The sequence below is a fragment of the Delphinapterus leucas genome, chromosome 15, assembly GCF_059928025.1.
Source record: "Delphinapterus leucas isolate spDelLeu-1000000601 "Yukka" chromosome 15, BTC_Dleu_Yukka2, whole genome shotgun sequence".
NCBI lineage: Eukaryota > Metazoa > Chordata > Mammalia > Artiodactyla > Monodontidae > Delphinapterus > Delphinapterus leucas.
The window spans coordinates 64,165,107-64,185,055 of NC_143143.1; the positions used below are offsets into that span (position 1 = coordinate 64,165,107).

General features: G+C 35.3%; 1 protein-coding gene across 13 annotated transcripts in view; it reads left to right on the plus strand.

The window, feature by feature from the left end:
• ITCH (itchy E3 ubiquitin protein ligase) overlaps nt 1–19,949 on the plus strand; it is a 115,113-nt gene that overhangs the window by 41,135 nt on the left and 54,029 nt on the right. For 12 of the 13 annotated variants that reach the window (XM_089896742.1, XM_089896743.1, XM_089896741.1 and 9 more), the window contains 5 exons: nt 679–769; nt 8,676–8,817; nt 11,198–11,322; nt 12,221–12,358; nt 19,447–19,492. In XM_089896742.1, the coding sequence (XP_089752868.1) occupies nt 700–769; nt 8,676–8,817; nt 11,198–11,322; nt 12,221–12,358; nt 19,447–19,492 (521 nt within the window). In that variant the 5' untranslated portion in view covers nt 679–699. Of the gene's footprint in view, nt 1–678; nt 770–789; nt 5,787–8,675; nt 8,818–11,197; nt 11,323–12,220; nt 12,359–19,446; nt 19,493–19,949 lie in introns of those variants that run through there. The other variant, XM_089896737.1, reaches the window with a different exon arrangement.

Below are 19,949 nucleotides of genomic sequence, written 5' to 3' on the forward strand. Positions count from 1 at the left end.
ATAGAGACATCAGAATTTGCCAGCAGGTTGGAAAGGAAATATAAAAGAAAGGAGTCAAGGATGACTCCAAGGTTTTTGGCTTGAGCTGCTGAAAGAATGAAATTGCCATCAACTGAGATAGTTTACAGAGAACATCAGGAGTTCCATTTTGGATCTGTTAAGTTCAGAGTGTCTTTTAGATACCCAAGTGAAGTTGTTTAGAATTCAGGAGTGAAGTCTGTAATAGAAATATAAAGTTGGGACTTGTTGATATATAGATGATATTTAAAGCCATAACAGTGGATGATATCCTTGAGGAAATGAGTATGGAGCGATGAGAGAAGAGGGAAACAAGAACTGAGCCCTAGGACTTTCTAGTATTAAGAGGGTGGAGAGAAGAGAAGGAATCATCAAAGGAGTCTAAGAAGGAACAATCAGTAATGTAGGACATAAACCTAGAGAATGTGTCTTGGGAACTAAAAGGAAGAAAAACCATGGAAGAAGGAATGATCATGTCAGATTTTGCTGATAGGTTAATGCAGGATGGATACTAGAATTGAAAATTATATTTAGCAATGTGAAGACCACTGGTTATTGTGTGGCCTTCAGTGGGACATGGAAATGGCCTGGCTAGCACTATTTACATATTTTTCAAGTGGGAATTTTTGATGTTTATAGTGTTTCCTTGGCCCTGTTCAGGTTTGCCGTCCTGTTGGTGTTATGTCTGACAGTGGATCACAGCTTGGTTCAATGGGTAGCCTGACCATGAAATCACAACTTCAGATAACTGGTAAGTCTTAAAAAGATCTACTGCTTTACTTCCCCCCCACTCCCAAGATAAAAAGAAACAAATCTTAAAATCTTTAGTGGCTGTGACGTATCAGGTTCTGAATGAATGAATGAACATAATGTTTAGATATGTAAAAATTACATTTTGATTTCAGGATATTCTTGGGTATAGTATAGGATTTGGGTTTGTTTGTTTTTTCCATTAAACATGCTTCGGCAATTGCTATTGTTTTTTGTTTTCATTTGGATTTTATTAGCTTTGTTGAGATAATTCACATACCATACAGTTTACCCATTTAGAAGTCAATGATTGTTAGTACATTCTCAGAGTTGTGCAACCAACACCAGTCAATTTTAGAACATTTTCACCACTGCAGAAAGAAACCCCTGCCCCATATTCCCCAACCACCTTCAGCCCTAGCTAACTATTTTTGTCTCTATAGCTTTGCCTATTTTGGATCTCTCATATAAATAGAGTCATAAAATGTGTGGCCTTTGTCTCTGACTTTTTTCACTTATCATAATAATGTTTTCAAGGTTCAGCCATGTTGTAGCATGTATTAGTATCTAATTTCTTTTTATTGCCAAATACTATTCCATGTGTGGACATACTTTATCCATTTATCAGCTGATGGATGTTTGGGTTGGTTCCACTTTTTGGCTATTATGAATAATGCTATGAACGTCTGTATGTAAGTTTTTGTGAAGATGTATGTTTTCAGTTTTCTTGAGTATATACCTTCTACTTTCTGGAGTAGAATCACTGGGTCACGTAATATCCATGTTTAGCTTTGTGAGGAATTCCAAATTATTTTTCAAAGCAACCACACCACTTTATATTCCCACCAGTCATGTATGAGGGTTACAATTTTGTAAGCGTCCTTGCAATGCTTATCTTTTTGATTAGAGACATCCTAATGGATGTGAGCTATCTCATTATGGGTTTGAGTTGCATTTCTCTGATGGTTAAATGATGATGAGCATCTTTTCATGTGCTTATTGGCCATTTGTATATGTTTTTTGGAGAAATGCCTATTAAATATTTTGGTTGCTGTTGTTACTTTCCTAATATCTCTTTGTTTCTTCCTCTAACCATACTAATCAAGTGTATCACTTTCAGATTAATGTTCTTAAAATGCCTACTGATTTGTTCATTCCTGCTCAGAAACCTTCAGTGCTTCTCCTTGGCTATGGTATTGAATTTCTTTAAAACTGGGCTAAGACGTTTTACAGGCTCCATATGATCTCTTTGTAGGTCTTTATATATCAATAGAAGCTACTTGCACTAGCCAAAGTGAGGCACTGGGTTTTCTTCAGACATGCATGTGTCTATCACACAATGGAACCCTAGACTCTCTCCCTTTAATTTAATGGCATTTATTGATTATTTTAGTTTTTACTATACCTGGCTTATATCCACTTCTAGGTTATGAATATGAGGTCATATACTGTCTAATTATTGTCCTCCTCAAAACCTAAAAGTGATTGAGTTATAAAGAAATAACACTTTAAGTTGAAAGCATGTTAGAATTTATTCTTGGGAATTCTTTCACTAACTCCAGTCTCTTCCCTTAGCAATGTCTGATTCTCAGTGAAAGATATTAATATTTCTCAGATTCTAATTGTTTCTCCCCTCCCCATTCTCAAGCTACTCTGAGTAGCTGATTTACATTGGGCCAGGCTTCTTAAGACTTCTTTTTTGGGGCAGCTTATTGTTAAAACCTTTGATTTAAAGAATTTCTGATAGATTGTTTCAACTTTTCAGGTTACATAAGTAATATACATGCTTTTTATTTTTAAAAACTGAGTAAAATAGTAAAGTGAGGAGTCCTTATCTTATTATTTATCATCTCAATCCCCAGATAAATAGGTTTATATTCCTTTAGACTTTTCTTTGCATAAACTATCTTATTTGCTATCATTACTGTCATAGTAAGAAAAACATTTAATGCCTAAATGCATTATGTCCTCAAGAAGACATAATTCTTAGCCATTTATAAGCTTTTTAATCTTGGGTCTAAAAATCCTGAGAATGTACAAGTATAGGGCAAAAACATTTTAACAAAAACAAACACCATGAATTATGGATAAAAGCTATTTGCATATTTAGCAAAAATATCATTAGATATGGGACAAATGGAGAACATCAGATAATGAACAATAAAGTGCCAAGTTGACTAGAATCAAGTGTCCTTCATAATTCATTGTTTACTTCTTTGCTTTTGGTGCTAGAAACCTCAGAACTAAGTTTTTTTGCACAAATCTCCTTAATTGACATTGTATTTTTTAGTCTGTGTTAATGGATTAGCATAGTTTTTTTTTTTTTTTTTTTTTTTTGCTAAGCTCTTCAACATCTTCCAAAATTCAAGGAAGGCATAAATATGCAAGTGTTAAGTATAAATGCCATGGTATATGGTAATGGTGTGAAGAGAAAATGACTTTGGTCAGGAAAGAGAGATCAATATTTGACTAGAGTTACTGTGAAAGGAGGTAGTGCTTGAAGCATTGCTACTATTTAAAAGTAGAGGACTTCCCTGGTGGCACAGTGGTTAAGAATCTGCCTGCGAATGCAGGGGACATGGGTTTGATCCCTAGTCTGGGAAGATCCCACATGCTGCAGAGCAGCTAAGCCCGTTTGCCACAGCTACTGAGCCTGTGCTCTAGAGCCCGCGAGCCACAACTATTGAGCCTGTGTGCCACAACTACTGAATTCCATGCGCCTAGAGCCCGTGCTCCACAACAAGAGAAGCCACTGCAGTGAGAAGCCTGTGCACTGGAGGAAAGAGTCGTCCCCACTTGCCGCAACTAGAGTAAGCCCACGTGCAGCAATGAACACCCAACACAGCCAAAAATAAGTAAATAAATAAATAAATTTATTAAAAAAAAAAAAAAAGTAGAAAGGTAGGGAGTTCCCTGGAGGTCCATTGGGTCAGACTGCGCTCCCAATGCAGGGGGCATGGGTTCGATCCCTGGTTGGAGAACTAAGATCCCACATGCTGCCTGGCATGGCCAGAAAAAAAGTAGAAAGGTAGAAAAGGATCTTTCAGGAATGAACATGACAGAGCAAATGATGTGAAGGAGGGAAATGCCAAGACTTCCCTTGATGTCCCTAAAAGCCACTGCTGCAGAGCAGGGACCCATGAGAATTAATGGGAGTGGATCATCTCCTTCAGGTGTGTCAAGGCTACCAAAAAAAAAAACATTGCTAAGGGAGATGAGAAGTAACCAGAGTTTTTAACAAAGAGCAGACAGCTGGATTTGTGTTTTAAAAGTCGAGTTTTTAACAAAGAGCAGACAGCTGGATTTGTGTTTTAAAAGTCGGTGTAGGGACTTCCCTGGTGGCGCAGTGCTTAAGAATCTGCCTGCCAATGCCGGGTACACAGGTTCAAGCCCTGGTCTGGGAAGATACCACATGCTGTGGAGCAACTAAGCCTGTGTGCCTAGAACCTGTGCTCCGCAACAAGAGAAGCCACCACAATGAGAAGCCCATGCACGGCAATGAAGAGTAGCCCCTGCTCACCACAACTAGAGAAAGGCTGCGTGCAGCAACAAAGACCCAATGCAGCCATAAATAACTAACTAAATAAATAAACTTTTTAAAAAAGTTGGTGTAAAAGACTCATAGGGAAATTTAGGGTCAAAAGTTAAAATGTTACTCTGTGGTTCTGCTCAAATTTATTTCTTTAACTCTTACATACGTACATTACACACATGTATGCATACATTATTTGTTTACAATGTATGTTTGCTAATTGCTGCCCCTTATCAGATGAGGGCAAGTAGAAAATTTATTTCAGAGAAATGACACGTATTATAAGTTGTAGCAGAACAGTTTTAAAATATTAAATGATAGTACTGTTGATAAGTGGATTGTTTAGAGAACTTCATGTGTGTGTGGTTTTTTAAAAATTTCTTATTTTTATTTTTGGCTGTGTTGTGTCTTCGTTGATGTGTGTGGGCTTTCTCTAGTTGTGGTGAGCAGGGGGTACTCTTTGTTGAGGTGCGTGGGCTTCTCATTGCGATGGCTTCTCTTGTGGAGCACAGGCTCTAGGCGCGCAGGCTTCAGTAGTTGTGGCATGCGGGCTCAGTAGTTGTGGTGCACGGGTTTAGTTGCTCTGTGGCTTGTGGGATCTTCCTAGACCAGGGTGCGAACCCGTGTCCCCTGCATTGGCAGGTGGATTCTTAACCACTGCGCCACCAGGGAAGTCCCAGGTTCCACTGATTTTTACTCTTGCATTTCCTGGATCATTCTTTATTCTTTATCTCCAATTCCATGGTCTGGGTCCTTTACTTTGGACATAAGTCTGTTTTCTTACATCCTTCCCTGTCTTTAGCCATTTCCTGTTTAATTATGTTCTGTACATAACTTCCGCTATTATACTGAGCTTATCTGTGTTTTGATGCTTGCTGTATGCTAGCATTATACTTACGTGGGCAAAATAAATTCTTTGGTATTTCCTAGAAATTTTTTAGTCTCAATCCTTACTCAAAACTCATCATTTGAGGAAGAGAAACCATCTTATTTTAGTTATTACAAATTGAAATTAAACATTACTGCATTTCCCCAAATTTACTAGAACACTGTATATTTAGCTCCCAATGCTTAGAGACCAGGGGAGTCCTTCATGCTTTAAAGTCAAAAGTTTATATCCAGTTCTGCCCAGCCAAGACAGTTCTGCTACAGAGACCTCATGTAGCCTCTCATGACTTCTGACCACAGAGGTAGCACTTGCTTTAACTGGTTTTAGCTCTTATCAGTTCATCATACTGCTCATCATACCTGGTCTCAGCACCCCTGTTTGTTTTACCTTGTTCATTATAGCCTCCTGATTCACAAAATAAATTGGATAAGCTAAGGATTTACTTCTACTTTCTTTAAATTGTCAGGATTTTAATTTTGTATTGGAGAGGTAGGATGAAGAATCAGTCGGGTGAAAATGTTGACCTTCAGAACAGAAGAATCAGAAGAACATTAATAAGTACCATGAAATCATATGCAATAGATTGTGTGTGCGTGTGTAAGTAACTATAAAGCAGGGCAACTTGTTTTCTACCATGGCTAATCATTTGGTTCAACAAATGTATTAAACGCCTGTCAGGTTCAAATCACTAAGTTATAAAGACTGGTTATAACCTTGCCATGAAGGGGATTACAGAGTGAGTTAAACAAGTAAGAACTGATAAACTTACTAAGAACTAAGGCAGAATAGAAAGCTGTAGGAGCCATATATAAATAGGAAAATGCTGTGGGGGCATAGAACAGGAACAGTTTGACTTACTAGGTTTAAAGAACCATCCGGTCAAAGAGAAGGGGGTATTTGTCTCTCAAGAAGTAGGATTTTATTGGGTGAACAGGAAGAAGGATCATGAGTGGAGGGGGTAGCACGTATGAGGCATGAAAGTACTAGGCACTTGGGAGGGACAGCAAACAGCTAAGAGTGGTTAGACTACCACAGGCCTGGGTGGAGTTTGGTATAGGAAGAGGCTGTAAACGTACAGAGTAAGCAATGTAAAATGCCCCAGAAGAGTTTAAACTTCATTTTGCAGGCATTAGCAAATCATTGAAAAGTATTGACATCACATCTGTTCTAGGAAGATAATTCTGGTAGCTGTGAGAGATTGCATTAGAGAAGTGAGAGTAAAAACAGACAGTTGTTAGAGGCCTCTTGGAGTAGCCCAGGTGACAGATGATATTGACATTTTTCTGATTCCTTTTCTTCCAGTTTATAATTTACAGTTTTTTAATTCCTTTAATTTACTATGGGAATTTAAATTTTAGGAAGTAGTACATTGATCTATTTTAGAATATTAGGACTGTAATGAAAGTTTTATGCAATATAAGCTTTGAGATTTGAACACTTAAATAATTTCTCCTGTCCAGGCTTTGCCATGACCCTTGGGTAAACTTTTAAATTTTGTTGAGCTTGTTTTTTTTTATGTATAAAAATTAAGATGATAATACCTATCTCACAGAATAGTTCTGTGTATCGAAATGACAGTCTTTAAGTGCCAGACATAGTAAACACTAACAGTTGGTGTTGGTTTCCCTGACTCTTTATTTTCCCATTTAAAGTTTCCTAAAATGGCTCTAGTGGGGTTGGATGGGAGTACTTGGCAAAATAGCTTTCAAAAGTTTGAATCCTAAAAAGCCACTAAGGGCAGGTAATTTCCTCCCTGTCAGGCCTGCATTGCTCTTTGTTCTAGGTTTAATCAGTTTTAGAGGATCACAAGAGCCCCTGAAATAAAATGAGCTTATGCATGAGTGTGTGGGCTGTTTTACCTTTTCTCAGACCAGAAATGTATTAAAAATAGGGATTTTATATTTTTCTTCGGCAATCCTGTGATTAAATTAGGCTTTGTATTAAGTGATAGGGCTTTATAGTACATATTAGTCAGAGATAGGTCTGATCCCCACTTGAGTATTTTCTGTTCTGAAAGACATTTTACTTAGTGTTTCTACCTAGATGTCTCATGAGCATCTCAAATTTTATATATTCTTTATAATACGCTTGACTTCCTGCCCATTCTACCCTTCTCAAACTTGTGCTTTCCTAGATCTTTTCCATCTTATTAAATGATAGCACCTTCTATCCAGTTATTCATGCCAGAAACCTGGGAGTTATCCTTGCTTCTTTCCCCTAACTCACTCATGAAATCTAATCCTGTTGGTTCTCCTTAGAAGATGCTTATTCCTCCCCATATCCATGTTTACCATCCTAGTCCATCCTACTGTCATCTCTTAATTAGATGGCTCTAGCAGCCTCTTAAGCATAAAAGGACAAAAGTATTTGATAAACATGAAGTTGGGAGATTCAGGGCCGCCACCTGGGACTGTGCCTGCTAGGGTACCCAGACTGTCTATGTGCTGGTCTGTTTATTGAGCTTCTTGGGTAGCTGCTATATAAACTTTTCTAGCAACTCACAAGGGCCCATTAGTCTTGAAGGGCACTGGCATTCTCTGAACTTTGCTGTTGGAGTATATATCCAGGTGGTAGAATATTTCCTTGGCTGTGATCATCTCATTTATAGGGGACTAGTGAGTTGTCTCCTGTGGGAACCAGGGGGTGCTCTACTAGATTTGAATCTACTCTTCGTACCTTCCACACAATGCTTGGACAAGGCTATTTCATGGCAAAAGTGACTAACTCAAGGGTGAAGGCTAAGGATGTAAGAAGCTCTTGCTAAGATGATGAGAGATATATGAGATGCTAAAAATAGTCTTAGTTTGTAACTCTCTTCTTTCATTGGCTTTCTAGCATGCTTAGAATAAAATCCAAATTCCTTATCTTGGCTTACAAAGCTAAATGTGATCTTATCTCATTTACCATTTTTCCCTGTTTGCTATACTTTTCCTCAGGTATGCCAAGCTTTCGTACCTCTGTCTGGAATTTTCCCTTCTTCCTACCTTCAGTCCTCACATGGATAGCTCCTTGTCATTTAGATGGTTGCTTAAAAGTACTTCCTTAGAAGACTTCTTTACTGCCAAGTCATACTCTGCCACATTAGGCTGTTTTTCATCACAAGGACTTATCTCTAATTGTAAACTGCTCTGTCCACAGTTTAGAGCAATATCTGATAACATGGTAGGCATTCAAATATTTGTTTACCAAGTTTGTCAGTATACTTTTTAATTGACCTCAAGATTTCTGGGACTGTTGATACTGACAGTTGGGGGGGGGTCTACTGATGGGAATTTGGTTGGATGGTGTGGGGAAGTCCTATATTTTTTAATATGATGGGAAGAAATACAAAGGTTATATGTGAATAAAATTTGTGAATATTTTAGAGCAGACTGCTTCTCTGAGTAAAAATAATAATGCTGTGTTTAACCTTTATGAAATTAAATCGATTTGAAGGATGAACTAACATCTCGAATATTGAAATATTTTCTATTTTATTTTACTTAGTCATTTCAGCGAAACTTAAAGAAAATAAAAAGAATTGGTTTGGGCCAAGTCCTTATGTGGAAGTCACAGTAGATGGACAGTCAAAGAAGACAGAAAAATGCAACAATACGAACAGTCCCAAATGGAAGCAACCTCTTACAGTGTAGGTTTGAAAGTATTTTCTATGGTGTATTTTGTTTAGTAGGTGAGCAGAAATGCAGCTTTAAAAAAGTTTCTCACTTTTTTCTTTGTTCCTCCTCTCTTTTTTTTTTCCCCTCTTATTCCCCTGTTCTTAGGGCTCCTCCTTCTAGTCTCCTTTCTCTTTAATTATTTGTTTTCCCAGTCTCTCCTTTTCATTGCATTGTTGCTGCTGAAAAGTAGCTGGGAGATCCCAGGGTCACTGGCCTAGAAAGATTAGCAGCTCTTTCCTTAATTTAGGTTTGAAATAGAGGGCTATGAGTAGCTCACTTCATTTTTTTAATTTAATTTTTAAAAATAGTTTGTGTTTTTTAAAATTACAGTGCCCCCATAGAACCTACACAGGGGTTTTTTTCCTTTAAAAAAAATTATGCTATACATTTTATACTTAACATACATAACATCCTTTTTCGTTGAGTACGTATGGGTCTAATATCCCTTATACAGCTACATAATATTCTTTAATATGGATGGACTGTGATTAATTTTACTAGTTCCCTATTGATCGGTTGGTTTCTAATGTTGTGCTATTAGACAGTGTTGCAGTATACATCCCTGTGCATATGTCTATATGTTTGTGTTTTTAATCTGTCATTCGAATTCATAGAAGTAGGATGTAGCTCAATTTCAACACTTAATTGACGAAGCCTCAGATGTTGGTAGGAAGGGAATTACAGGTTGAAGAGAATTATAGGTTACTTTTAATTTTTCTACTAAAATGGAAGCAAATGTATGATTTATCAACAAATGGATTTTTAAATAATATAGTGTATTTGGTTTGTATATTAAAGTGTAGTTCAAAATATAACCAGTTATCAAATATAGACAAATTGCTTTCATTACCTAACATTTGGAATTCTTGTATTTTTTCTCTTAGAGAAACAAACCTGTAACTAAAAAAAGTTTTATTTCTAAATGGTGAGATGAGACATTTGAAATGATAAGCTCTTCTCTTCACATGATATACATGCTTATATGGACAGTATTTATTCCTAATAAATGACAAAACAAATTAGCTAAACCTATATTATTGTTTAACATGGATTTTTGAAGTTGTAGGGCATCTTGATGTACTTTATGATTTTGAGCAAATGAATGAAACTTAAGAATTTACTGAAGGTCATCTTGAAACCTATTTGCAGAAGTATCATTCTAATAATGTTCCTCATCTGTATTTATTTCAACATCGTTTCTTAGACTTCATTTTTAATTAGTGCCCCATTAGAGATTTGATCTAAATTAAACAATATGTGAGTAACATTTTTTAAAAAAACAAATCTTCAAAAGGCCACAGCCTCCATTAGTGACTGGAGATGTTCAGAATAATAGACTGAATACTCATCTACTTTCTACCAACTATCTGTGCTCACAATAAATGTACTTTAGGGCTCTTGAGCCGATGATGACATGAACTCCTTACTGGTTTAAAAGTTAAGAAAAAAGAAACTCTCCTTGTAGCCCTATATGGTAGTGTTATTCTTAAGTCCAGATGTTCGGGGGAACATAGCCCAAGATCTTCTGAATTTTTAAGTTGCAGCAGATTGGGCTGCAATTTTAACACAGCTTCCATTGTTGGGTAGTAGGCTTTGCAGACTTCTCTCAAGATTTGAATTGAAATAATTTAGAGTAGACCTCAAAGTAAAATTAAATTTATTAACTCTTTTATTCCATCCCCGGTAGGTTATCTAGTGTTCCTGTTTTTCTAATTGAAATAGTTTTTATACAGTTTATTGCAAATTCAGATTTCTATTCTGTATTGGCATTTAGCAAGGTCTGGAAGAGTCTTTATTTGACAGTTGTCCCGGACACTTTGCCTCTAACAGTGTGAAACTTGGGGTAATATAATCCTCAAATCATTAAGTAGCTGACCGAGAAACTTCTTAGTATAAATTTTAATGACAGAGTTTCGTTCACAGTCTGCCACCGAGTGGCTGTGTGATCTTGGGCAATTTGCTTAACCTCTCTGAATATCAGCTTCTATATCTGAAGATGGGAGTGGTAATTCTCACCTCAGGGTTGCTGTGAAGATTAAACAAAATAATCCTAAGCTCAGCATACTACCTGACATAAAATAAGGATTTAATTAATAAATTAACTTTTTTGTACTACGAAAGTAAAACTGATTTTTCAACAGTTTGTAGCATGGTGAGCACTTTTACTTTTGTTGATGATATACATGCATGAAATTGCCCCTATAGTTCAGTGACAAGTGAAGATGGCCATAGGCAGTATTGGTTGTACGGTAGACTGTAAGGTGTGCAGTGAGAAGATTTTAATTATAATTTATTTACAATCTTGTTGTGATATTTAAGGAAATTATTTTTCACCTTTTTTTTCACCTGTAGTATCGTCACCCCTGTGAGTAAATTACATTTTCGTGTGTGGAGTCACCAGACATTGAAATCTGATGTTTTGTTGGGAACTGCTGCATTAGATATCTATGAAACATTAAAGTCAAACAATATGAAACGTATGTATGTAAAAACAATAGAATATGCTCAGCTTTTGTTTTTCTGCAAGAAATTCATGTGCCAAATGTGAAGAAACTATGTTCACTATTTGTTTTTAGGTTTACTTGGTTATGATATTAATAGGGAGATGAATCTTGAACTGTTTAATGCATTCTGAGTAACCATGGTTTGGCCATTCATTTTGGATCTGATATTTTAAATAAATATTTATTTAATAAATAGGTATTTATTGAAGGCTATATACTCAATTATGGAAAACAAAAATATAGAGCAGAGCTGAAGGAAAAATGTAATCTCACTACAGAGAGACAAATGTGGTTAATATTTTGACATTTCCTTTTCGAATGCTTATTTTAAAAACTTCCTCATTTTAGATGGTTGTGGTTTTATTTATACATGTATATCTCTATCTTTAGATATCTATATATACTTATAGATACATAAAAACTTGAAACATGCTTATTTTAATTAATATATCATGATTTTAAAACATGTAATCCCTTGAGTATCTAAAACATACTTCAAGGGATTTTATTTCTCATTTAGGATTTATGAGATGAAAATTCATTCTTAAATTATGTTTTCAGTCAATATAAGTCAGGCATATATTGCTGAGTAGTCTTAGTTGTCCTGCTGGCTCATTTTGTAAAAGAGAATGAATATAATAAGTGAGATGATTAAGCTATTTAGTATCTTACATTGTGGATATTAACCATTAGGAAATTTTGTTCTATTTTTAAAATGTTTTTGGCATCAAAAGGCCTGAAACCTTGGGTGAAGTATATTAAAACAAATTGTGTACACATAAATGTAAAGTTTTTCTGACAGTTTTGTTTTCAACAGTTAAGACTTAAAGGAAAAAAAGTGACCATTTTCTATAATTTTATTCTCTTCCAGTTGAGGAAGTAGTTGTGACTTTACAGCTTGTAGGTGACAAAGAACCAACAGAGACAATAGGAGATTTGTCAGTTTGTCTTGATGGGCTGCAGCTAGAGTCTGAAGTTATTGCTAATGGTGAAACTACATGTTCAGAAAGTGAGTAATCACTTATTATATAGGGTCTTTAATGATTCTTCTTACATTAGCCACTGTAGTATGTTGTAATTATTGCTGTTCTTTTCCACATTAAAGAAATTATTTTATTTCCTTTTTAGAAAGAGACATTTTTCATTTTAAACTTTTAGTGCATTGTTTCTATGAGGAAAACATTTTTCTATAAGTTGAAAAGCTAGCCAAGTAAAAGCCATATCACAGTTGGTCCTATGAGTGATGAATTGATTTATAAAGTGTCCGTTCTGTAGGCCAACAATGGCAGTTAGTATGGCACGTTTGATGCTACACCTTCTCCAGTGCTAATGGCAGACATAGTTTACTCTCTGTAGCAGTGTCTGATTGAGTTTAAATTTGACTCGAAATCCTTCTTAGTACTGTACCAGACAAGCCAGTAACAAGCTGGAATCCATTTGCCATTCCTCTTCCATTTTTGTAGGCTACATTTATTGAGATGTCTTTGAGTTATAATGATGACAGAACCAATTCTTTATATGTATGCTGATATATTTTACAGTTTATGATTTACTCGTGTTTGTCAAAGGAAATAAATGAGCTGTAATTAAAAGAAGTTGGCTAGCACCTGAGTTAGTGCCTGCACAGCTAGCATGCTTAATTAAAACCACTTCTCAGTGGATTCCCTTTAGATATTTCCAACCCTTATTAATGTGCTAATAAGTGTATTTTCACTTGAAACACAGATTGTAGACGCCCCAAGACAAAGCACGTATTAATGGTCTCCTTGATTAGTCTGACAAAGATCTTTTTGTTTACTTAGAAACTGCCTTATGAAACATTTTGCAGTTGTCAGGTGCTGCTGTACTTCTGTTCCTACTTTGGAAGACTTCCTACTTCCTTTCTAACTCATGACCCTTTTTAATAGCAGAACCTTTAAGATAGTCCTGGTGTGTCTTCCAGTTTGGTTCTTTGGGGTTAATGAGGGTGGAAAGAAACTTCTGAATTCCTTAAACGGCTTCAGAGTTGACATGTTCATCTTAATTGACTGTTATTCACAGGAACTCTGTAATAGTTACATTTTTCTATAAATTGGAATTCCTGAAGGTAATAAAAGTTAAGTTACATTGTTAAACTGCTCTAAAACCTCAGTATTTATAGCTTCCTAAGTTTTTTTTCCCTACAAATTGAAACTGCTACTAATGCAGAATATTTAATAATTAACAAAAGTAAAGCATGTCAGCCTTCATATTTCAGAGTAGATTCTAAACTGCATATTATACTTATGACTTTACTGTTTGTTTCCTACAGAAGTGGACATTTCTATGTAACCAGTTTTTGACTCAAGTAGGAAAATAATTGACAGAATTTAATCTCATTCTTTGAAGTAAAGAGAGGTTTTAACTGGGGAGTCACAGTGGATTTTAGGGCTAGAGTTGCCACATACAGTAGCTGCCATTTGTTTAATGTTTACCATGTGCCAGGCACTGTGTTGGTGTGTTTACATATATATTCATTTAACCATCACAATTTTGTAAGACATTTTGCATATAAAAGAAAGTGAGGCTCTGAGAGTTTAAATAGTATGTCCCGTATCACACCAACAAGTGCGATGCAGAGTCAAGATTGAAACACAGATATTTGTTGGTTTCCTTTTCTTTCCAATATACTTTCCGTTTCACAGTTAAAAACTTAGGAACTTTAAATGAAATCATGAGTTGTTATAAGTAAGCAAAGAAAACCCAATTAAGTCCACAAGCATCTGTGGTGGGAACTTCACTTGTATTGTTTTTTGATTGATTCCATTTCTGTAACTTTAACTATAAGCCAGAAATGAAAATTAGAGTTTAGCGCTAAAATTGAATTTCTGTCATCTGAGCATTGTTTGGTTGGTTTCTTTTGTATTCTAATATTTTTCTAATGTTACAGGGTTTTAGTGTTTTTTTCTCCTCTGTGTGTTCAGTCAAGTTTTTGTGGCTTTGCTGTACAGCAAAAACTAATACAACATTTTAAATCAACTATACTCCAATAAAAAATTAATTAAAAAACAAAAAAGTTTTTGTGGAAGAACTCATGGGATTTTAGACTCTAATATTTTTGGTTAATTTAAAAATAATGCTTATAAAAAGATCTGTCTGAATTTTGGTATTAAAAGTCACCAAATAATAGCTTGTTATATATTTAGATATACTGTGAAGATTTTTCTAATAAGATAGATAGCATTATCTCTTTTGATAGTTAAATTTTCATTTTTTTGGTAGATAAAATTTTCATTCTTTTTGGTGGATAAATTTTCTAAAAATGGCAGTTATATAAGTAAACTCTTTTTCAGGTGAAACAGATTTTACTCACTATGTTTGTTTGTTCTTCCCACTTCAAGCTTTATTTAAAAACCAGAGAGCTTTATGTTCCCATTCTACCTCCCCTACCACTGTCTTCACTCAGGGAACAAGTTTAATATCCCAACTGAGAGTGTCATTTGTAACATTTTCTTTGATACTCTTCCTTATTTTTCTGTTTAGGAAATAATTACATAATTTGTCTTGATGTTTTCCTTTTCTTTTGACTTCTTGGGTGGGTGGTGGTGGTTGATTGTTAGTTTAACACCTGTCTTCCCAAATATGGCATTCAACAAGAAACACTGAAAAGCATCATCATCAAAGGCATTAGTTTTCCTAAAGAGAAATAAAAGTCTATTTTACTTCTAAATTTATGATAATAAAATAGGAACATATTCTTGTAAAGATCTTTATTCTTTACCATGGATGCTCTGGAAATGTATTTAAAATTAATTTGGGGATAGTTGTTGGCATATGTGACCTCCGGTTCTTATTGTGTATGTTCCATTTTGTTTTGGTTTTATCTCATTCTTTCCCAGTCTTTCTCATTAAACTCTAGTTTTTGTGGTTTCTTTTGATTTTAGAGTAAATAGTCATTTTCATTTGTGATTATAATGTTTCTTTTCAGTAAAATAAATTCTAAGAAACTAGATGAAGTTTTTTGCTATACCAAATATTATTTGAAATTACTATACCTCCGCTGGGTCTGGGTACCAACTAATTATTTGATAGAGAGAAACTTTGCTGTAATGGTATTTTTTAAAATTTGACTTATATTTGATTGATTATTTTAAATGTTTGCTCAGAATATTAACTAACATCACAAAAAAGCCAGCAAAACTTCCTTTACACACTTACGTTTTTTTAATCTTTATCAGTGCTACTTTAAAAATGGAAGTATTGGGAATTCCCTGGTGGTCCAGTGGATAGGACTTGGTGCTGTCACTGCCAGGGACCCGGGTGTGATCTTAAGAATTAGAATATGAACGATATCATTGCATCCACCCGTGTTCTCCTCCCTATATCAATCCTTGTCTTTTTCCTAGAGATAATCACTGTTCTGAACTTTGAATTTATCATTTCCTTGCTTTAAATTTTTTTCACATATGCATGTGTCCTTTTGCGCTCTATGAAAATCAGTGTTGCCTTTTAAGATTTATCCATTTTGTGTCTGTAACTCATTTATTTTCATGGCTGTATAATAATCCATTGGGTGAATGTACCACAGTTTATCCTTTTTTTTTTTTTTTTTTTTTGCGGTACGCAGGCCTCTCACTGTTGTGGCCTCTCCCGTTGCGGAGCACAGGCTCCGGACGCGCAGGCTCAGTGGCCATGGCCCACGGGCCTAGCCACTCCGCAGCATGTGGGATCTTCCCGGACTGGGGCACGAACCTGTGTCCCCTGCATCAGCAGGCGGACTCTCAACCACTGCGCCACCAGGGAAGCCCCAGTTTATCCATTTTTATGTCAAAGGACATTTGGGCTCTTTCCAGTTTTTTGCCATGATGAACATAAGTGATACATCGAACATTTTTGTATTTATATATGTCTCCTGGTACATAGGTTGAAGGGTCTTTGTAGGCTGTATGCTTGGGAGTGGGATTCCTAGGATATGACACAAGTGCATTTTCAGCTTTACAACATTTATTGTTTCTTCAAATATGCCTCTTTTTTGTTATTCTTTTAATTTTTATGAAATTTACAAAATAGATACTTAACCTTATAAAGTGTACAATTCATTTCCGTTTAGTGTATTCACAGTGGTGTGTATCCACTACCTCTCATTTCAAAACTTTTTCATCACCCCCCAAAACCAAACCATTATCCGTTAAGTAATCACTCCCTATTCCCCCTCCCCTCCATCTCCTGGTAACCACTGATATGTCTCTATGGATTTGCCTCTTCTGAGTGTATCATAAAAAAGGAATCATAGAGTATGTGACCTTTTGTGTCTGGATTCTTTTGCTTAGCATATTAGTTTTGTTTGTTTGTTTGTTTTGGCCACGCTGCGTCTCTTGTGGGATCTCAGTTCCCCGACCAGGGATTGAACCTGGGCCACAGCAGTGAGAGCGCAGAGTCCTAACCATTGGTCCGCCAGGGAATTCCCTGGATATTTCATTGTGTGTATATATGCCACAATTTTGTTTTATCCATTTGTCCACTGATGGACATTCGCCTTATTTCCACCTTTTGGCTATTAATGAATTATAAATAATGCCGCTATAAACATTTGTGTCCAAGTTTCTTTGTGCATGTCTTGGATATATACCTAGGAGTGGGATTGCTGATGCTTGTTTTTGATAGTTTTTTATTTCTTGCTTGTTAGTTTTCTTTTGATGAGTAGGTTTTTTATATTCTCCATTTGAAAATTCCAGTATCAGAAATATTTGGGGATATAAATGTTTTGACTCTCCTTCATTGAGGCTTGTTTTCTTATATGTTGTGGCTCTTTGGTTGCCAGTTTATATTTGATCTTAGTCTGGGGGAATCTTAAGGGCCTAATAAGTTGGGGATTCTTTGGCCAGAGAAAATTTCTTTTGCTTCTGTTAGTGCTGGATGTGTCACCTACCTGGGAATACTTTAGCTCCTTTCCAGGATCCCCAGCCTAATGTGGATGTCTCTGGTTCAGCCCCCTCACCTTGTTTCTGATCCACCTCAGAGCCCTCAGTGTAACCCTGTCTTTCACATTTGCTTACTGCACCCTGCTCTTGCTCTAGTATCAGTTCACTTGTTTGTTCATTTTGCTTTTGAGATTGCTAGGCACCCAAGTAGTAGAAATAGTGTGTTAAATTGCTTCATCTAAAAGCTGGTTCTTCTGTGGCAGGAGGATCCTTTTCAGTAGAATAGAAGAGATCTTTGTTGATCTTCTAACAAAGTGTCCTCTGGATAAAATGTGTATTTAGAAATCTGATCAGGTTTTTATTTTTTTGGAGGAAATTTGGATTGGGAATACTTTTAAACAGCAGTATGTTTATAAAACGCCAACTTAAGTACAGCCTTTTTCCTCTTCTTGGACATTCATTGTATAAGTGTTGGATAGATTTATATTTTTTAACTATTCTCTTGTTGAAAGCACAAGATTAGATCTAAATAAATTATGTCATAAATTTCATAGTTATGGCTTTACTCTGTGTTGAAGTGAAATAAAAGATTGAACAAAAATAACCCTTGTTTGAACTTTGAAATGTAAATGTCAGGAAACAATAACAGTTAATATTTATGGCGTGCTTATATGTGCTGGGCACTGTTCTAAATGTTTAATTTTCATAACTGTTCTATGAAAGTAGGCATCATTATTGTTCCCATTTTATACACGAGGTAAAAGGCACAGGAAAATCAGTAGTATTCCTCTAAGGTCACAAAGTTAGTACATGTTGAACCTAGAATACAGACCCAGGCAGTCTGGCCTCAGTCCATGTCATTAAATATGTACTATGCTTCACTGTAGTAAATGATAAAGTTTAGAAGTAGCAATTATTGGTAGAGTTAAATGGATTATTTCAAATTATCTTCTTATTTTTTGAAAAAAATGGAACACTGATTGACTGATTTTAATTTACGATATTTTGTTTCGGTTTTCTGATTTCATTTATGTCATTTATCAGCTATTTTAGGGGAATATATTCCATATAAAAATAATTCTTATAAAATTGAAGCGTACCGTTTTCAGCCAAAATGTATTTCATTGTACCGTGTTTTTTAAAACCATTTTTAACAGCTTTATTGGCATGTATTTTATATTTCATAAAATTTACCTATTTCAAGTGTGTTAATTTAATGATTTTTAGTAATTTAATGAGTGATCTAATCATTTACTGTAAATCAGATTTAGAACATTTTCATTCGCTAGTAAGATCCCTCCTGCTTATTCACAGGAAATCCCATTTTGACCTCTAGCCTAGAGCAACCACTAATCTATTTTCTGTCTCTAAAAATTCATCTTTGCTGGACATTTTATGTAAATGGAATCATAACAATATGTAGTCTTTGTGTCAGGCTTCTTTCACTTAGCATAATGTCTTTTCAGGTTTATCAGTGACATAGCATATTTCAGTAGTTTGTTCCTTTTTATTATTGAATAATTTTCCATTGCATAGGTATGCCACATTTTATCTATCTACCTGTACCATTTTTTTAAAATGTAACATTTCTAGATAAGACACTTGCCAACCTTGCTGAGTATGATATAGTAGTAGTATAGTGGTGACTCAGCATCTTTTTAATGAATTAGTTCATTAATTATGCTTTGGAGTAATATAGTGATTTCACTGTTTGAAACTAGAGACTGTATTTAGGGACTATTATTCTTTAGCTAAATGGACCTAGACTGTTAAACTTGAGTTCTTTTTGCATTTCATAGTTTTTTAAACTTCTCTATATACTGTTTTTCAGAATCTATTTTATCATCGTCCTGCTGGTAATCAGCACTTTTTTGGAGAGGTAGTTGATTCCTCCCCAAAAGATAACTAAAATACATTTGAATTAGAATCAAGCGCGACATATTTCAAACAAGGCAGAAGCAGCATATGAGTAATATACCTTGACTAATTAACATCTCTTACACATAATAATCATTTGCACAAAATTTTGGTAAAACTTCTCAATCACAAGAACATTTATCATATTTTCCTTTTAAATATCATGTTGGACTTTAACTCTGTTCCAGTATATTCTTTACTAGAAAGATTTGGTGAAAGGTTTTGTTTACATAGCATGTTTAAGAAAAAGGTGCAAACCACTTTCTGAAACTCGTTTTCTGTACAACTTTTATTGTTAAAGGTGCTTCACAGAATGATGATGGCTCCAGACCCAAGGATGAAACAAGGTAAGAGTTCACTTATTACATACCACAGAATGCAGAAAGAAACAACGGAGAATGAATAAGTTTCATTTTAGTCAAAACTTTTAAATTCAGATTGATATAAAAATGAGTATCAAAAATTTCAGGGCTCAAGGTAAGAAAGGAAATATTTATGGAAAATTCAAGACCCTAAGCTTATATGACTGCAGTTCTCTAGAGTAGGCCAGAGATACCCAAACACTAATACTTTTTCAGCTTATAGAAAAGTGAATATGTTGCCACTTTTCCAAAGGTAGGAAAGTTCAGAATCCCAGGGTCATCATTGGGCTATTTTCTTTTCTAGGAAAGCTGGGCTATAATTTTTCTCGCTGGGATTAAAAAGCAATAGAAAAGGTTTTTAAAATTAATAACTGTCTGTAGACTGGAAGACAACTTATGCCTCTTGTGTTTCTTTTTATTTTTCTGTTTCATAGTTTTTTTG